Below are 20,217 nucleotides of genomic sequence, written 5' to 3' on the forward strand. Positions count from 1 at the left end.
TTCGGTTTCGTAAAATGTTCCTCTTGACCGTGTTCCCTGTTTTTGTTGAATAAACACAAAAGAAAGTACGACAAGAAGGTTTTATGGATCTTTTTTATTTGAGTAAGAAAATTCGAAGTGCCCACGACAAACCCACCAAATATCTTCCAGCCCCAGAAGTCTGAAGTATTTACATCACAAATGCAGTTTTGATTTTGTACGACTCATTTCAATCGTCTTTCTCATCCCGAGATACTGTTAGATCCACAGTTGAAAGTAAAGGGCGACTCGTTTGGGCTGGGGTCATCCCGCCAAGGTTTTAAATATTTAAAATATTTACAGTGCGGCAATTCAGAGACTCCATAATCCTGCACGTGTTTGATGGCGGGTACATGGAGCGTGAAGTGATCGGAGACATCTCCAATGTTCAGCAATCACATGACGAATTAAAAAAACACGAGTCTGTTACAACAGCTTCCGATTCATCTTCAAAAAATAGACTCAAATCACCAAATGAAGAAAACGTCATCCTGATTTCTTCCTTCGAAGCGTTTCCGTGAACAAAAAAGAAATCTGTCAATAAATACAATCACTGCAGAAACATGATGAAGTCGTAGACAGACAAACCCGTTTGCGGCGCAGAGACACAATGGGACTTTAATATGTAGAAGTTTCAGATCCGTTGAGGTGAATCAAACAGATGTGATGACAATCATGAGGTGTGGAGAGATGCTGGAGATTTGGCTGAGAAGATCCGGCGCAAGCCGTGAAAGGTGACCCTCAGAAAACTCGCACGGTGGAAATATCTGCAAAACGTAGGCAGGCTACAGAAAGGAGGAGAGCAAGCATTTCGATTACTTTTTGTTGACATCCTGAACAATGACTGAATGAAGCCAGAAAAAGCACACACCTGATTGGAGCCAGGATTGGGGACGTTGATGATGCCCGCCGCCAGTTTGGCCTGCAGGTAATTGATGAAGGCGGATTTGAGTGCTTGTGTCTGGTTCAACACGTCTTCCTGATTGAGACCACAGGGCATCGCCAACAGCAGGCAGAAATCAGTTTCACCCTGACACACCACAACACACACATTCTTTTAATACTTTAGACATACAATCATCCACATGACACATTTCACTAAGTCACACTTTCACTGGTTACGTACAGTCATTCTGCGCGTGACTCCCTCTAACTGCTGCGCCTCCAGTCGCATCCTCTGCACAATGCGCAGAATCCCACCACTTTCTGGAACAGGCAAAGACCTCAGGCCGAGAGCTTTGTTTCCACAGAGAAAGTGCAGTTGAACAGCTGCCGTGTCATTCTTAAGCGCCAGCAGGCCTTGCCACACGATGGGGTACTTCTGCACATCACAACACAAACAGGAAGTTTTCAACCATTCACCAATAAAACTAACTTTAACCCCTGCGACAATGTCACTCACATTAAGAAGCTGCACCATGTTCACAGGCTGATGTCCACCTGGCTCTACTTTAGCTTCAGCCTGTGATTGGTTTGTCTCTGGCTCTTGAACACCCTTTAAAAACAAAACGAGCACAAATGTATAAAGTACACATGTACAGCACTGAACACACACACACATGGCTGAAAATAAAACTCACCTGCGATGGTGGGACGCTGATTCCCAGTGAAGAACTGTCAGGGAATTGAGAATGGGCGGGCCGTAGGTTCTTATACACAGGGGAATATTCATTAAACGACGCCCCGCCTCCTGCTGCCATCAGCTGGACCCTCTGAGGAGAGGCTATGGGAGGCATCGCGCCACGGATGGCCATCATTCCTTCTTTAGCAGACGGTGACGCCGCCCTCTTCAGTTCGGATATTTTTGCTGCGTCCTTCTCAGACACTCCCTTTGATAACATCTGCGGCCGGGGAGAAAGAGATGCTGCCATGCTGGTGGGAGTTGAAGAAGCTGGTTGGTTCTCAGGGGGCATGTGACCCTGGTGTAACTCTGCAGCTGGACGATCGCTCTGCTGGTGGTGCATGAGCACTCGCATGTCTCTTGGAGCAATGTTGAAGCGATCGAGCGGAAGGCCGCTGTGAAGGGCTCCGCGGTATTCTGCTGGTATGGATTCTGCTTTCAGCTGTGCGGCGGGCGGTCTCCCGAGAGTGGGATGGAAACGTCTGGCCTCGTCCTCCCCTCCATCAAGACTCCTCGCATTTGCTGGGTTAACCTTGAGCACCATTTCCCTGTTCCCAACGGCCTGAGGGGAAGTGGGACGCTGCTGGCCAGGAGGCCAGGAAGAACCGAGGCTCTCAGAGTGAATCCCATAGTTCATCATAGAGAGAGGAGGCGTGTTCACTCGTACCTCGCCCTGAGTAAGGTGTCCTATCGGGCCGACGCGGTGCGGCGACATTCTGCCGATGCTGCCATGAGCATTGTGTGGAGGCATGATGACAGATTGCTCCGAATGATGGACATACTGGGGCAGAGAGGGCATTCCAGACGGATGGACCATAGACACACCTTTGGGAGACGAAGAGCCAATAGGGGACGATACCTTGGCGAACGGAGAATGAGGGTGTCCGGATTTGCGTGGGGATCGCGGCTCTTGTTTCGACTGAATGAGTGACGGAGCTCGGTCTGTGGGCGTGCCAGACATGAACCCAACATGATTTCCTGCAGCTGAAGGAAGATGTGGGGTTAAAGCAGGGCTTATAGTTGGGACCCAGGCTGGTGTGACACGCTCGTCCACGCTTAGGGACTCATCTCCTTTCTTGGGATGCTTCATCACCATGGGGTATTCTGCGTGATGGTAGCCCATGACCTGCGATGGACCAGCGGTTTGTTGCAATCTTTTAACAACCCCACTTTGGACTGGCGTGTAAGGGGATTCTAGTTTGTCCAGAGCAGAGTCTTGCTTGATAGAAAGGTTCAGCTGTGGTTTTATAGAATGGCCATGATCAGAGGGAAGGGATTTGGAAGCCGGTGGCTGGGAGGCACTGTAGAGGTCCTGCTTGATCTGTGGCATGGATCCCAGTTGCTGTGACTCTATATCAACAGCACTAGCTGGTGGGATCTGACTGATTTTGGCACTTATACGCTGTGGGCCCTCCATTTTTTGGCCAGAATGACTCAACACCACCACTCCTTCTGACGTCTGAACTCGAAGTCCTGCACTAGAGCCTGTACTCAGAGACGTACTCTCAACAATATAACGACCAGCATTTCCACCTTCCTCTCCAACTGCCGGTCCATGATAAGTGCTGCTTTCTGCTAAGCTCGGCTGGTAAATCTGTTTTGGAGGTTGTTTGTCCAGAAAGGGATTTCCTATTGGAGCATTTGGCTTCTCTTCAGAGTCTGAAGGATTGCAAACTCTACTGATTACAGAGGTGGGAGTGGAAGCAATAACTGAAATTACTGACTTCTCACTGAAGATCTGCTTTGTTTCTGGAGATGGGATAGAAGCAGGCTGTCTGACTACAGGTGGGGCAGTAACTGATGCTTGCCTGTTATCTTGAGCAGCACTCTTGTTGGTTATCACATCTGGTGTCATCTCAATTTCTCTCACAGGAGGAGCATGACTGTTCCCAGATGATGGAATTTCTGGCAATGGAACAGCCCTGGGTTTGGATAGGATTTTGCGCACATCACCTGGGTGAGCATCGTGAACAGACGTGTCTGTGGGTAATGTTGGGCTCTCCATAGGTGCTACAGAGGTCAGTGGAGGAGAGAGGACCGCTGCTTCTTTTGGTGGAATACAACGGTCTGATGGGGACACGGACAGCCTACTTGGATGTGGTGACAAGTTTTTGCCGAGACAGATTCTTGTTGGAGATAATGAAGGTGATGAGCTGTCATATGAATAAGGCTGATTTCTGGATGAAGAGGGACTTCTGCTGATGGCTAGAGAGGATTTTGGAATATCAGACTCTGGCACCACGGGATCTGAATTAGGAGCTGTTAAACTCGCACTTGGCTTGGAAGAGGAAGTAATGACAACAGTGGTGCTCGTGGGCGATCTCTCTGTTAATGTTGGAAGTTCTGCAGGTATGACCTCAGGTGACTTCACAGAGGTGCTCTCAGCATCCAAAACTGCATCTTTGATAGGTTCCTTTTTGCTTCCAGCTGCCTTCTGACCTTTGGGTCTCTTCGAGGCTTTAGCTCTGCCCTTGCTGCCCTTTTTGGGAGTAGTTGCGGTGGGCTCCTCCTGAACACCAGCTGTTTTGACACGGGGGTCTGCAATTTTCAGATTAGGCCCTGGTGTTCGGACGTCAGGATCTGAATCTACAACAGATCTAATGATTTGTTCCTGTGGTACACTGCAAGGCGTGGTCTCTGATGTAATGGAATCAATAGCAGCGGCTAGCTCAGTCTCACTGGACGGATTAGCAGGCTTTTCTTCCAAGTCACGCTGTGGTTCTTCAGCAAGTCCACCTACTTGACGTTGTGCCTTCGCGGGGGTACTTTTAAACGGAAGAGGAGAAGAATCTTCTGTCAGCTTGGCAATATTCTCAACAGCTTGCTCCAGCTCCAGCTCTCGAGACAGTAAAGGTCCTTGTGGCTCAGTAGTTTTCGACAGAACTGGCGAAGCCACCTTTTCACTTTTAACATCCTCGTCTATCACATCACTTCCAAATGTAGTTTCTTGTAACTGGTCTTTGAAGGAAACACCAGGTGAACTCTTTTTGACAGAATCATCAATTCTCCCTGGTTCATCTTCACTGGTTTGAAGCATTGCCTTCACCTCGGTCACATCAAGCTGGATTCGAAGGTTTTTAAGAAAAAGCGAGCTTTCTTCAGTAATGAGTTTAGAACTTTCTGACATTTTTTCCAATCCAGATGCCAGTGACACATTCACTGGACTTAGTCCCTTCTGTGTATGGGGTGAATGTCTGCCTTTACACACTTTGGAAACTACCTCATCAGTGCTATCAAATTCCTTGGTCTCAGTTGATTTTGACCGTTCTACTTTTCCCACCAGCGCATCCTCTGCATGCCGCCTATTCTTTGGGGGACGACCCCGTTTGGAAGTTGTTGGGGCAACAAGGCTCTCCGCTGCATCTGATCCAGCATCTTTGTCTGCGCCACGTTTCCTTGCAACACGAGGAGATTCTGCATCTTTTACAGATTGAGGAGCAGATTCATCTTCAATTGGTGTAGCATAGACAGAACGTACGTTCCTACGCCTTGCCCTAACTGGCAGTGATGTTTGCTCTGTACCTTGCTCCAGATCCAAGCTGTGCACTGGAGATTTGTTGAGTGACTTTGAATCAGGCATTGCCTTAGATACCTCACCTCTGGGAGAAGATGAGCGTTTCAGTTTTTCTTTGTCTATACGTTCACTTTTGCGGGTGCTTTGTTTGTCTGGAGTAGCAGGCAGGATGGCAGCTGCTGCTGGTACAGTGGGTGAGGTTTTAGCCTTTTTAGTTCTTGACTTTGGAGGAGGCGAAACGGCTTCTTCAACAGCACAGTGTTCAGTTCCTTTCTGTTCATCTGCACTGTTAGGTTCAGCTTCTACAACAGACTGCACAAGTTCTGTTTCAGGTTCTTCAGCAAGGACTTGCAGGGGAGAGGAGTTAAGTGGTTCAGGTGATTTCAATGACAGCTCAATTTTTGGTTGTTCATCATCATTTGTGAGCTGTTCTGTAACTTCTTCATGCCCACAGTCCACTTCATTAGTCTTAGGTGATGATTTCATCTCCTCAACTGGAGTTTTCGCCTCTAGGCAATCTGAGGAATTTAAGTCAACATTTTGCTCAATCAAAGGGTGTGGTGGCTGAGCTGAGGGTTCTTCAGGCTCTTGAGGTTCCTCTTTCACAGTAGGCTCAGGCAAAATATGGGATGCAACATCAGATATTTCCATTTCTACTGTTGCCAAAGATTCTCTAGGTGCTACAAGATGTGGGGATGCTAGAGGGGCCTGAACTGGACTAGTCTCTGGTGCATGAACGGAACCAATCGATTTGACCTCCGTTTGATGGATAACATTAGCTTCAGTGGCATTCGGTTGCTGTGCTTCTAGCTCTTCCTCTTCTATTTTATCTAATTTGGTCTCATCTGTGCTTTCGCCTTGCTTGAAAACTTGATGGGATTGTTCTTTTGTCTTCTGTTGCTGCAACCTTGTAAACTCTAAAAAGCGGCTGTGAAAAAGCACAACTGGTTCCGGCTCTGGCTGCCCTTCAGCAGAGCCTTGTTGAGAGTACAAACATCCAACACCGTGTTGTTCAGGCTCCTCGTGCTTTCTTTCCAAATGCTGGAGGCGTCTTGAATCTTGCTCAAAAATAGAACTGTGAAGAAAGCGTGATGCAAACAGCTCACGTCGCTCTTGTTCTTCTGGCTTTGGATCTACTTTTCTCTCATCCAATTTGTCATCAGACTCGCTTCGAATCTTCTTTTTCTTCAAATACCAAGAGGGTGTGGGCCGTGGTGCCGCCTCTACTTTTTCGGTGTCCTTTCGGCTTCTTAAACTGGCAAAGTGCGAGTCGCAATCGAGGAAAGACCAGTTATCTTCTCTTGAGGAAGACAAAGACTTTGCACGTTCTAACAAAGCTTTAGTATCTGGTGTGATAGCTTGATCATCTGCGAATGAGCGGAACTTGTTTCTCTCAAGAGGGAATGTTGGCTTTGACTCTGTCAGTCTGTCTGTACGATGTCTTCCTGTGAAGGATACAGAAGTCGAGGGCAAAGGAGAGTTTGGTTTATTTTCACGATCCTCTTCAGAGTCTGAGCGGACTTCTCCAGGTTCTAAATCAGGCCAAAGTCCATAATCCAAGAATTTTGGATTGAGACTTCTTTTCTCTAAGCTTCTAGAAAAGTCTGGCAACAAGTCTTGCTTTAGTCGAGTCTCCCAGCGTCTTTGTTGCTCATCTTGTTGAGATGTGCTTATCTTTGACATTTGTGGTGCATGCATGGGTTTATCTGGAAGCTCTGGATCTGGCTGAATATTATCATCAGGTCTAGATGGCTCTTTAGCTATCAATTGACTATGAGCGTCCATATATTCTTCTTCTCTTTGTTGAGGGGCATGCTGAAATCGTGGAGAGTTTGTGTTATGCCATTCTGGGTCTTCGCTCTTTTGCCTGAACGTTCGGTAAATCCGTTCCCTCTTAGCACTCATATCTAGTTCAAATACCTCTTGCTTCTTGCTCTTAATCGGGGAAGAATTATCAGTAACATCTTCTGGAGGTTTACCTACTTCATGCACCAGGCTACGATGTTCAAGGTCTTCTGCATCTAATCCCAGAGTTTCTGGTTTTCCCGGTTTATCAGGCTCCTGCAGCTGTTGCCGTAGCCGCCTATTCTGCTCCATCTGTTTGCGATAACTCTGAGACAAGTCAATATTATCTAGATACTCGTCCCTTGCTTTTTGATCTTTTTCTGAGGTTACGTCAGTTGAAGTCCGCCTAGACAGACTTTGTCCAGGGTGAGATCTGGAGTCTATAGGTTCCATCTCAGAGGATTCACCTGGGTGTACTAATGGGCCCTGAGACGTTCCTCTCAGACTGCTATCAAGCTCTTCCCTGTGACTATAATGAGACGTCATCTTGACTTTGGAGTGTTCTCTTTTCTGAGCCTCTTTCTCTGTTTTTACATCAGCATCAGACTCTTTTGTGAACCCTGGGTTAGGACCAAAGTCTGAAGAACCTGGATCCTCGTCCAAGCGTCCTTTTTTGTGCCTTACAGCTTTCCCACTGGGATCACCAAAGCGTCTCTTTCTTGCTTCAAGTCTGTTAGAATCGAAAAGGGAATCTTTGCCATCGCTACCAGATTCAGCTTTGAAGTGTTTCTTTGTCTTTCCTTTGCCGTCGCGATCCAATGACTCACTTTTCCCTTGATCAAGTCGTTCTCCCTTTTGCAGTTCAACACGAGCCACATTGTCAGTGGGGGAGAGCTCGTTGTCTCCTTTATGCTTTGGTCTTTCTTCTCTCTCCACATCTGAAACTTTTAATTTTCCACTTAAATCTGGACAAGCCTCTCTATCAGCTTCTGAATGAGATGCGCTGGGCGATTGAACTTTTCCTCTCCTTTGTTTGGCTTTCTCTCCTTTCTCCCTGTCAGCCTTTTCCTTGCGTCTGCCACGCTTCCTGTTTTCAGTCGCACTCACACGCTCTGCCTCAGTCTGCTCCAGTTCCCGCTCCGGCTCTTCCACTTTGAAATCTACTGGGGACTTTTCTGTCTTTTCAAACTGAGATGGTGGTGGTGGTGGTGGAGGAGGTGGAGATAAAGAGCTGCAGCTTCCAGATCTTTCAGAAGAGTGCCTGTACACTTGTCTTTCAGCGTCCCGTGACACACGATCAGATGGTGAGGGTGAAGCAGAGGGACTTATGGTGCGGCGTGGCTGTGATGGGCTCCATCTGCTTCGATCTGCCTCAAAGCGTTCACGCTCCCGCTCCCGTTCTCGCTGGATGTAGCTGTACTTCCTGATATCCTCAAATGGGTCTCGATAATCTCTGTATTCACGTGGGTCCTCGTTGTACCGAGGATCATAATGGTCTCCCTGGTAATGGTCCAGCTCTGCATAGCGATCACGGCTGCGACCAGAGTAGTCTCGTCGAGGGTCTTCAGTATAAATGCCAGGGGTCCGCACATTCTCATAATATGCCCTTTCTGCTGCAAAGTCATGATATGAAGCTCTCCGGTCATCTCTGCCAGAAAAAAGAAAATAAACCTTAGATCATTTAAGAACATCTGCGCAACCGTGAGACCCTCGTTCATATTCATAACACAGATTAAGATATGTTCGAGGAAGTCCGAAAGCTGTATGACTCCCTATAGACAAAAAGTATCTACCCGCAAACTACAGAAAGTTATAGACATGAATTGTCCATCGGCTGGTTGCACCAGCTGGACATTCACCAAATTAAACTTGTTGCACCACCAAGGTGTAGCGTACTTCTAAGACTAAACCTTACGCATAGTCATAGGTAGGGGTATGTAAAAATTATTGACGCTTTTCCGTGGAGAACAACATTATACAGTGTAAAATTGAGATTAATATCATGTCTATTCAGACTGCACAGAGAGGAATCTGCACCTGCGTTATCTACAGAAATATTTATGTGTTTTAAAGTGTATTTAAGCGCTCTTCATTAACAAGGAAACATACATCGCATGAGTGCAATTTGTGAGCAGTAGGATGCGCTGTTTGCTGTTGCGTAAAAAATGAAAGAAAGAACGAATAATCAGATATTCTACCATAAAACTAATCAGAGGAGCAGGAAACATAATTTATCCGTCGGTTTCCTGAGACAGAGATGGATTACTTAACATGAGTATTCGTTTTTGTAAATTCATTTGAAGTTTTTTCAAATTACATTTACATTTACATTACATAAACCGAACCTAATCTGCTGTCATCTTTACTTTACTACCAAGATAGATATCATTTTAAGGGACTTTATTTCAGGTAAATTATAAAAGAATGGGATGAAATAATGCAGAAGAAGCTGCAGTTAAAGTATTTTTCTAGTGGACGAGTATATCTATTTATATTCAAATTAAACGAAACTAACTAAAATATCAAATTTCATACGGTACACCCAAAAGAGAAGTTAGGAAGTGATGTTTAGAAATGATTTGTAATTGTTTCATCTATAGGGAGTCAAAGCTCTCGGACATCATCAAAATATATATTTTGTTAAAGTTTTTTTATTGTCATAATTTGTGTTCTGAACGAAGACCTTACAGTTTTGGAATGACATGAGGCGAGTAATTAATGATTCTTTAGTTAGTATTCCTATATTTACAGAATATCTGCTTTCACTCAGTTCTGTCTGCACCAAATGAAGAACTTGCCTCCTCTCTGTAGGAATTTCATAGAAGTCGCGGATGTCCTGTCCTGATGCCTGCATAGAACGATAGAAAGCCATCTGACTCTCCTGACTGGCAAAATCCACCTGGACAGAAAACAAAAAAAACATTTCATTCAGCCTATTTAAAAAACACAAATGGCTAGATCTCTGGAAATCTTTATTAACAGTACCTTAATTTTGTTCCCTCCAATCTTCCATCCTTTGGTTTCTCTGACAGCCGCTTGAGCAAAATCTGCGTTGTTGTACAGAATAAGAGCCATTCCTTTTAACCTATCAAACACAGCCTGTGAAAGGAGGAATACAGTTAGCCTAACTCCACACAGTGGCAAATATGAAATGACTTTTCTCACAAATACTGAATTTCGTTCTGAATTTATAAAGTAAGTAATCAATTTAATAAGAGCTTCCTGGCTATTCTACCTTGACAACAGGTCCGTAACGACAGAAGTGTCGTGTGAGGTACTGTTCTGTAATATTGGAGGTTAATCCATCTAACCACACGCAAGCTGTTGGCATACTCTTCCCGAAGCCAAGCTGTAACATGACATGACACTGGGAGTGAAAACACGTCATTTATAAAACTGAAATAGAAGTTTCTGTTAAACATCACAGGTGGTATTTTTAGACAATTTGGGAAATTCACGTTAGCAAATATTCCCAGCTTATTATTTTACCATACTGCAAAATTTAATGCAAGCTTTGGAAATAAAGTGCATGTAAGTGGCCGATCACACAGAACCCGTTTTTCATGTTTGAAAACACAAGGCGTGCCGTGCTGCTTCTTCGGTTGAGCTTTTAGAAAGAGCAGCGTTTTATTTATGTTGCTAGGCAACAACAGAAACAGCTGTACAGTCTCCTCCATCATCGCAGTGTCTATACGTTTTAAGCAACTGTAAAGTTCTGTCACCACAACAGAAGCCCTGCCCCTCTATTCACGGATTGGACAATGGAAAAAAGGTGCATTTTCTGCTCAGAGTTGATTCTTGTTCAACTTCAGGCGCCCAGAAACGAGAGGCGACAAAAAGCGAGGCGTCCGGCAAACATAAGCAGCACGCAAAACACTCCCTGCCAACTGAAAACAACTCAAAAGAGACGGGTCTAACAGCAAAAAACGCCTTCTGTCTGATCGGATCCTTGACGAGTTCCCTTCATGAAGCTACAGGAAGTACATAAGGAAATACCTTCAGTCTGTTTGATCCGAGATACTCTCCGTCCATTTTCTTGATGGCTTTACAAACACTTGCAATATCAGAGTACTGAACAAATGCATACTGGGGAACACCATTGACCCTCTTGATATCAATGTCCTGAAATCAACAGGAAACGCATCACTAAACTTTTAGACATTCTGAAGGAAAAAGTATTGAAACAATACAATCTTACTGAATTCTAAAAGTGACTGTGTGTGCTCTTGTTTTCACATAGGGTTTAAATGTCCTCATAGACTGCTCCAAAAGCACAGAGAAAAAAAAAGTTGATGATCTTACCACTATCTCTCCAAAACGCTGGAATACATCAAGTAACTGCTGATAATTTGTAGTCTTCTCTAGATTTCCTATAAACAACGTACGGGTGGCCTTTGGATGAAATTCATCGATGCGTCCATCCAGGGGCCGAAACTCATTTTCACTTTCTGTTTCTGTTGGAGGTGAAATGATCAGGACGTAGCGTCAACTCGACACCGCAAACTTGACATCAAGACAACAATAAAAAATCCTCACCAGGGCCGTTCCAGGCGGTGACCTCGATCTGCATCCCGAAGAAAAGTTTTCCTTTAGAAACGCCGAGAGCTTTCTCCTGGTCCTCCTGCTGTCTGAAGAAGACTAAGCCGTAGCGCTCCTCCAATGCGCCGTGAATCTGCACTGATGTCACTTTCCCATATTTCTTAAACTCGTGGAAAAGCCCATCTTTCAAGCTTGTGTCTGAGAGATACAAAGCATCGTTTTACACACTGAATGGAGCCATTTCTCTCTCTAGAACATCGGCACCCTCACACTTGTGAGCTGAAATCAGCACGTGACATTAACGTGACGGCATCATGTGATTGAACGCATGCATGCTCACCTGTGGATCGTGTGGGAAGGTTCTGGACTCTGATACCAAAACTTCTCCGTGGCTCATCGGGATCTAAAGCGAGTGTAGGAGGCGGCGGAGGTGCATGAGTCGCTGCAGACTGCACAGAGCGTGCTCGAGACCCTTCACTGGAGCTGCTGTTGGAATCACTGCTGCCAGAGAACAGACAAACTTCATTCACACAATGTACAGGCACACATTGCTAACATCTGATGAACCGTCATTCAATGAACAAATGTCCAAAAGTATGTGTGCAGCCCTGTTATTGGTCACTTTCTCCTGCATGGAAGCAACATCAGTAAACTCAATCATGTGCTCAGCTTAACCTTTCAACTCTTTTCACTCCATGCACTCTTTCTTTTAAAGGATTGTTGATTTTTCTATCCCTCACTTTATGTACGTGTACAGGTCTCACAAATCACAGACATTCATATTTCAAACTTTTACAAAATAAAAACGACAAGTCCTGATGTACATATGACCTTTGACCTTGTGCATTATGTAATCATATCGCACAGCTCTTGAGAAAAGTTCAAAATCTGTTTCTTATTGTCATTTGGAAGAGAATTGCTTTTTTTACAGACTGGGGTGGTTGTATAATAATTTAATAATGCTAATGTCATTCTTACGTCAAAGCTGGACTCTGGTAAGTGCATGGCTGACAGAAACGAGGGTTTTATAGCAACACTAATAATCTCTCTAAAATTATTTAAGTGGTGGGACAACTCTTAACCAGAGAAATTTTACTGCCGCTGCTATCTAACCTTCCTACCTATCGGCTGAAATCACATTTGTAGCTTTGCTGTGTTGGTAGATTCACAAGCCCCGCGGCCATCACCTGCTTTACGGCATACGTCACATTTTTCTCATAGCCTCGGTGAATTCAGCCAACAGCTAACAATAAAACGAAACGATCTAGTTCAATGCAAGTCTCCAAACCATCAGCATGGCAGATCCAGCAAAAAAAACTAAGGGAAGGAGAGAGAATGTTTGGACACAAGACCGAACATCAATCAATATCTGACGGACTTACACTTGGTGGCGTGAGCTGCAAGAGGCAACAGGTTGCAAAAGGGATTGAGACCCAACGTTTGCTTTTCTGCTATTGGATTTGAAGGTCTTATATATGCATTTTTTATTTCCCTATACTTTTGAGCTTATTAGTAATTTGGCTGTGTTCAGGTTGTTTATTGAGGCACTAACATTACTGGTTCACAATTTATAACCGTAAGGTAGACCAGCGATGATGTAATGTTGGCGGGTCTCAATAGCTTACGTAGCATGATCGTGCCTCGTCAAGGATAAAGTGTTATGCATGTAAACGATGACTTCCGAATCACAATAAATGTTTTATGGTCAAATGTGGCCGATTCCTCAGTTGATGCATGTAGACTAATGTTATCGGTATCTATAGTTCCTATGCTAGGCACTATTCCCATACAGAGTTGGGATGAGTCACGAATTTGGAATATTCTAATAGTTTACTTAATTATAGAATTTCGAATAGTGTGTGCGCGATCTTAAAAAAACTTGCCGTGTTTTCACGTGTAACGTGTTCATGTAACCAAAGGGTGGCGCTGCCAATAACGACACACCTTAAACCTAAAGGCTGTCAATCAAGAGACAGTAGAGGAAAACATTTTAACACAAGAAGTGGTAACGAAGTTACGCACAGCCCGTTTGTACAGCCCGAGTTTACTGTTCATCTAAAAAAACGATCACTGCCAGACTGCAGAAACTTTTTCATGACAATAGAAACTGAAGCCTTTTGAGCTATTAATTCATGAAATCGCTTCGGACTGTTAATAAATGCCGTCATTCGGTTAATATGTTTTAGCTCGTGTTAAGTCTGGTCTAAAATCTTTATGGCTTTAATATATTTTCCTGATCAATCACACTGTTTTTAAGTTGGTATAAATGTGCATGCTCATATTTTACAAGGAACTGTCATAGCATTATGAGCGGTTGATTCTGATCGACGTACTGTAAATAAGTGCCGTCATTCAGTTGTTAATATATTAATGTTTCAGCGCGTTATCTTAATGTATTGCTTGATGTAAGATTGCCTATTCCATAATACATAAAGCAGTGTGCCGTCATACGGATTTAAAGCATAAATGTTCTCTCTCTCTCTCTCTCTCTCTCTCTCTCTCTCTCCGTTTGTGTGTGTGTAATACAGTGAATGCATCCATGTGGGGGAGTGGTGCGAATTTCAAATAATTTTCGAATAGTTCTCATTGATCTTCGAATATTATTTTTGCCTTAAATGCCCATCCCTAATACCGAGTTGAGTGTAAGTTAGTGATTGAACTTTTACATAAAGCAAAACGCCTGGTCGCGAGTGTGTTTCCCAAAATATAACTACAGAAAATTATTTACGTTGGTTACTAAACACATTCATGTCCATGCATTGTGTTTGGGACGACTACAAATGTGGCAAGTATCTAGTACGCTTTGAGCTTATGGCTAACAACCAGCTGCTACCTTAGAATCTAGTTTGAGCTGTTAGTATAGGCCAGTACTATATCCCGCTGAAGCCAATAAGGTGCTTTAGTACATGCACAGTTTAAAAAATGACATGATGTAACACCGGTTTTTACTTGGTCAACAAATTCACTGTATTGTGTTGCCCACAGAGAAGGTTATACAGTGACAGTATTTATGACACAGATAAAAGAAAATTGCACTTATCAACCATATGGGGAAGCAAAAGGTGTCTAGTGTTGCTTTAAATGTGCTGAATATGTGCCAAAGGGTTGCAAACAGATCAAATCTCACATGAAATAAAGAGAAGAGGTTTCTAACCTTCCACTTCCAGTGCTGCTGGTGCTGCTGACAGAATCAGAGCTCGAAGACTGACTGCGTGAACGTGACCGCGGGCCTCGGCCAGGTGAAACAGGGGTTCTTTTAGGTGAGGGAGGTGCTTTAGGGTTCTGCCCTGTGCTCCTCTGGGGCGACGGGTGTCGAGACTGGGAAGAGTGTGAGGATCGACTCCGCCGGTGATGGTACGTCCGATCTGCACGCCGGCCCCGGTCTTCACGATAAGGGTCACGGCGTGCAGAGCTGGAAAGTGTAAAGGAATCACGAATTCGCGACTCAAAGTGAGACTCTGGGGTGTCAAAGCCACCGCTAATAGAACTAGCACCAGGGCTAGAACTGACTGCAGAGGCAAACATAGAACGGTCCCGATAATAGTCTGTGTTGTAATGCCGCGGCCTGTCGAAACTGCCGCCACGTTCATGATGTCCGTAAGGACTGTGTTCGTACGCTCGCTCCCGACTGTCAGAGCTGCTGTGAGAGAGAGACACCAAACAAGAGAAAAAGATACAAACTTAGAATCCAACTGAATACATTTGACACGTGCATATAAACCATCATGCCTCCCATAAAAAAAAATACATTTCTAAAATCTTCAAACGCTTTTAAAATCTACTGAGCCAGGTTGGGGATGCCACAACTTATTGAGGACAAGCTAAGATATTTCTGGAGGATGGGTTTATTGTGGGGTTTCATTATGCTGAACGTGAGCTTCAGGTCGCTTCTTGATGAATCATGCAATTATTACAAAGCAGACTTAAAGTTTTGATTGATTTATTCATGAATAATCTGATGAACCATGCTTGCTCTCTCTGACTCCAGGAGGGAGAAATGTGAGAAAATGAAAGAGCAGACACACTGAGGAAAACAATATCAGAAGCAGAAGAAACTCATCAGACAGACATACGGAGGGACAGAAGGGGTGAAAAAATACAAGCTAGAAACTTAAGAATGTCTTTAGAGTTAGTAAATATACAGGGATGAAGTAACAGGGAAAAGCATGTCTAGGGTTAGATAGAGAAAGCACAAAGATGCATTAGGCAGGGCAATACCAACCTTTTGAGAGCAGTAACTGACCCTAAATATTCCAAATACAATATAGGAGGAATTTTGTGTGAGCCAAAAACAGTGACGCCGGGGAAAACGGAGGATACGGTCCCAATTCCGATCATGAAAAAAAATCTTCATCCGGTACTTTGCTCAAGACGCAACGTGTGCTAAAGAAACTCAAGAACGGTTTGGAAAAAACTCACTTTACTCCTGACAGAAACCCTTCAGGTACATTACTCGGAATGCACAGTCAAGAAAAGGTTTCACCACTGGTCAAGACAGGAATAATCCATCTCATCAATATTTCATGAGGTTAATAAGCGTGTTATTCCAGTCTGTATTCCACATATTAGTTCCTCAGACTTCAGGAAACGCCTCTCCTATCATCTCGAAGATGTCGTGACCTCTACTGTCCATCTGAACCCGGTAAGATGGGTGTGTTGGTGTGTACATCCACACGAGATCACGTAATCCAATCAAAGGCTCGCGTTTGATTTACGCCTATACATCCAAACACGTGATTACATCCAACATGAAGGCCGCTGGAATCTTCCTCTATCCAGATGGAGATGTCTTCTGGTCTTCGAAGGTTTCAATAAACATCCATAGAGATTCACGTTTATGTCCCTCTCTAAGTGTGATGGGCGGTGAATCAGATGGAAATGATGGAAGCCCTGACAAACACTTAACTCCACATGGACCCTGTAACGCAACCTCACCTTAATCCTGTCCTAAATCCAGCCATCTTTATGAGTCTTGAGTCTTAAATCCAGCGGAGCAATACACATCCACGGCTGACCATGACAGACAGTTAGAACAATTACCGAATGGGTGATGTGATAATCGTGCAAGGCAAACAAAAAGAGCAACAAAAAAGTTTGGTTACACGTGAACGTAACTACTTTCCTGTTAAAAATCTTGCGTTAAATCCATTTTGGGCACATACTTCCAAAAAGGAGCGATCCAAGGGGTAGTAATATCCGCAATTTTGGCACCGCCTAATATCCAAAACTCACCCGTTACGTCTCCGTCATCGTAATATCCAAACTGTAATAGCCGGATATTTTCCACAGGGGTAATATCCAACTCAGAAGAGGGCTATGGCTCACACAGTAATCCCATATTTTGAACACACCAATCTAATCCAATCACTCTTACACGACAAGATTAATAATTCCGTTTTGCGAAGTCAGGCCAGAGAATGAATCTGGTTATAGAGATCTGTAACGTCACCGGTTCATTCTCACGTGTTTAACCCAACCTCAACACCCGTTTGACAGTGGCAAACTCTGACACATCGTCCCTCTGTAGTGCAGAGGGAGCCTGTGTCCACTTACCCGTCTAGTCTGCGTTCATAGCGCCCCTCTCTGGTGTGGAGGGACACCGGGGGCCCGTACACCGGCCCCACGGAGCCCCTCGAGAACCCCGCAACCTCCCGTCCGTGGCTGCTAGACGGGGAGCTGTCTTCCAGACCCCGCACGGCGCTGGGCACTGAACCCGGTTCATTGTAATCAGTGCGGAGGTCCCTGTCCCCCATTTTGTTGACTGCATTATGGGCCTTTTGAGCGCTTTTTATGTCCACAAAATCCACGAATGCTGCGACGCCACCCTCCGAACCGCGCTTCCGCAAAACCTTGACGCTCTCCACACGGCCATAGCTGAAAGTCAAACAGAGATAATGCTGCGTTACACGTTCACAGGTGGGTACATGAACACAGTGCGAGTGATATGAAGGTTATGTTTTGAGTTTGTGTTTCAGATCGGCAGATTATCATATGCGTTGTGTTTCTATCAAGTATACTTGCTGTACACTTATATTTTACAGATTTTTGTAGCTAATATTCTGCCTTTTGGTATCATGAATCAGTATCTGGTTTTATTCATCACCATCTTATGAAGATATGTAACAAATGAACAATATTACGACTCGTATAAATGTAAAACTTTGAGAAACATTTTAAAACTTTAAAAGTTACAACACCCGTGTCACCATGCCCATCGTTGTTTCTTTAAGGATTGTCAAGTACAAATTCATTTATATTCTAGACTTTTCTGTTGCTTTAATTCTTTTATAATCAGCCTGTTGTTTTTCGTACAGTTAAGTTAGTGCGTTCATGATCTCGACGCGCTTTATCGTGCGATTCATTCAGTTCGTCTTCCTGTGTGAACCCATCAATCCCAGTGAGGCGAGTCAACCTTCTCATCGAATAAAGTGACACGGAGGGTCTTCACGATCATCATGTTGATATTTCCGAGTGTTTCTACATCTTTTAACGGCTCGTGTTGTTGAACCGGCTCAGCCCGTCTGTTAGCCGCGAGCTAATCGAGCACGCAACGCGACGCATTCGCAGTTCTCACATACAACACAACGTTTTAAGTGAGCTTGCGTGTTACGCAAACGGGCGGAGATCACGAAACGATCGTTTTCTGTGGAAATGACTTCAGACTTTACACATTAAACAGCAAAACATGAGTCAGTCTCGCGCGAGCCAGTAGGCTAACGTTAACGGTTTCACTTGATCGCGTTTACGTGCTGACGGTTCATTCGAGATCATTTCACTGCGCGGCGGCTTGTTTGTACTTACTTAACCGCGTTTGGATACGATTGCGGACTTTAATTTCGTTTCAACCGTCTTTTGTCGACAATTTTCTTCCGAGGCTGTGTGTGTGTGTGTGAGCGCGCGCGCGACTCAAGGCCCGCGTCACAGCGCGCGCTGCTTCGCTTCTTGTGTAACTTACCGTTTAAAATGCTCCACGATCTTCTCCTCGCGAACATGTTCGGGTAAATTTCCCACCCAGAGGTGTCTGGTTTCCCGAACCATCCTGCGTCGTCCGTGTCCCGTTCATGCACATAGGCGCTTTCGCGTCGTTTAATCTCTGACCGTGAGGGGGAAATCCACCGCGAGCTCGTGTGAGGAAAAAGATCTGGCCGCTGTGCGCGTGCTCGATCGGGAGCGCGCGAAGGAACCGCCGGTGACGAGCAACGCAACCATGCGCGCCCTAGTGATTATGCGACATACGCGCAAGTGTCACGATCTCATAAACTATGAATGAAACTAAAAGTATTTGATGTGAACGCACAAAAGTGACAAAAACACGAGCCGTGCACATATATTAGTTTATTTGGAACATGAATTTTGGAGCCAGTCTTTGGCGGGTATTGTTCATGTTCAGTAAGTGCAAAAACATCAGATTGATATACAGGTCGAATACATTGATACAGTGGGTTATGTTAAACAATTAGAAAACGTTATAAAAATAAACAAGTATTTATAATCATTCCAATGTGGCATTTAATGCTGTGTGTTGTGGATGAGGGTGAAATGACAGCGTTTACAGAGAATCTGACCCTCCAGAGGGTAACAGCCGTTCTCATTGGGCTCCGGAGACAGAAGAACTTTACACACCTGAGAGAGAGAGAGAGATGACACAAGTGAGTAATGCAATTCACAAGGTCCCCCATCTAGTTTGCATACTACCGTCACTTTACTATCAAGGTACGTTTTGATTTTGGATCGTGAGACCTTGAAGACTCTGCATTGTAAAACCTAATCGATGTGAAGTGGCCTGCACACTTGTGAGTGATGGCTCTGAAGTGCCCTACGGAGAGATACCTGACAGCGGTAACAGTCCTCATGGTACGAGTGACCCAAACACTCCACGGTGTAGCTGTCTGTTCCATCCACACGCGGGATTATCATCTGACCGCATGCACTGCACTGCGGGGAATATTTCCTATGAATAACAAAGAGTCAGTGCGTTCAATCCCTAATGTCAGCAGAGTTTTCATCAGACGGTTGAGTTCATGGATCACCTGTGTACCTGTAATAATCCTGCAGACAGTAAACCTCCCCCACTTCACCCTGTGCAAATCTCTGCTCTCCGATTGGCTGTCTGCACGTTGTGCACACAAAACAGGGTGGGTGATAGGCTCGTTCCAGAGCTCGGATCACATGATCTTTAATGACATCACCACATGCCCAGCATGGTTCCAGACTGGCCTGTCTCACACACACACACACACACACACACACACACACACTGAAGACAGTCGTTTTGCTCCAAACATTCACAGGAAATCAGCTTTCAAACTGCCAATTTCACATCCTGTATGTCTCTTGTAAATCCCTTTCACTTCCTGTGATGACATCATCCTGCAGGAAATAACTTTACAATAGATTTACAAGCTATTTGTTTTGTCTGCAATCAAAGCGCAATATTGTTGAAGATCTCAATATCATCTCAAAGATTTCTCATCAGGTTTATTTGAGCTCAACGATCTCCATTCGTTTAGAGTGATGTTGTGATGTCAGAGTGATGTCAGACGGTGGGTTACCTGATAACAGTCCTCACACAGTGGAATACCAGAGCTATTATAATAGAGTTTGGCGGCGAGAGGCGCGTGACACTGGCGGCACTGAAAGCAGGCGGCGTGATAACTGCGATTCAGAGCATCTATAGCGGGTTCAGACAACAACACCGGCTTACGACAGAATCCACACACATCTGTAACACACAAAACAC

At 44.6% G+C, this 20,217-nt stretch overlaps 2 protein-coding genes across 6 annotated transcripts in view; both read right to left on the minus strand.

Annotated features, from left to right (window-relative positions):
* Positions 1–75: 75 nt before the first annotated feature.
* Positions 76–18,687, minus strand: si:ch1073-335m2.2 (msx2-interacting protein). Of its 5 annotated transcripts, none has more exons than XM_056757995.1 (15): positions 18,433–18,687; positions 17,031–17,351; positions 14,632–15,114; positions 11,818–11,978; positions 11,475–11,675; positions 11,241–11,392; positions 10,935–11,060; positions 10,174–10,287; positions 9,924–10,037; positions 9,737–9,837; positions 1,599–8,586; positions 1,421–1,513; positions 1,145–1,339; positions 890–1,048; positions 76–803 (listed from the first exon to the last, which is right to left on the minus strand). In XM_056757995.1, the coding sequence occupies exons 1-15, from the start codon at positions 18,513–18,515 to the stop codon at positions 672–674; spliced, it is 9,423 nt and encodes a 3,140-aa protein (XP_056613973.1). In that variant the 5' UTR covers positions 18,516–18,687; the 3' UTR covers positions 76–671. The 5 variants fall into 5 exon arrangements, with proteins under 5 accessions (XP_056613973.1, XP_056613972.1, XP_056613971.1 ...); XM_056757994.1 differs by having other exon boundaries at positions 11,818–11,975; positions 14,632–15,117; XM_056757993.1 differs by having other exon boundaries at positions 14,632–15,117.
* Positions 18,688–18,792: 105 nt separating this feature from the next.
* fblim1 (filamin binding LIM protein 1) overlaps positions 18,793–20,217 on the minus strand; it is a 4,241-nt gene continuing 2,816 nt past the window's right edge. Inside the window, exons 6-9 of the mRNA XM_056758005.1 lie at positions 20,030–20,199; positions 19,516–19,694; positions 19,308–19,428; positions 18,793–19,100 (exon numbers count right to left, since the gene is read on the minus strand). Coding sequence (XP_056613983.1) covers positions 18,987–19,100; positions 19,308–19,428; positions 19,516–19,694; positions 20,030–20,199 — 584 coding nt within the window. The 3' untranslated portion in view covers positions 18,793–18,986. The remainder of the gene's footprint in view (positions 19,101–19,307; positions 19,429–19,515; positions 19,695–20,029; positions 20,200–20,217) is intronic.

Source organism: Triplophysa dalaica, chromosome 10 (genome assembly GCF_015846415.1).
Source record: "Triplophysa dalaica isolate WHDGS20190420 chromosome 10, ASM1584641v1, whole genome shotgun sequence".
In the NCBI taxonomy this organism is placed as follows: Eukaryota; Metazoa; Chordata; class Actinopteri; order Cypriniformes; family Nemacheilidae; genus Triplophysa; species Triplophysa dalaica.

Bases quoted from the DNA above. Each gene is read 5' to 3' on its own strand.
- si:ch1073-335m2.2 (XM_056757993.1), bottom strand. From the start codon at position 18,515: ATGGTTCGGGAAACCAGACACCTCTGGGTGGGAAATTTACCCGAACAT. The intron at 8,587-9,736 runs GCAAGTTCTTCA...TTTTTCTGGCAG, and splicing joins GAAATTCCTACAGAGAGGAG to AGATGACCGGAGAGCTTCAT. The intron at 1,340-1,420 runs GTGAGTGACATT...TGTGATGTGCAG, and splicing joins ACATGGTGCAGCTTCTTAAT to AAGTACCCCATCGTGTGGCA.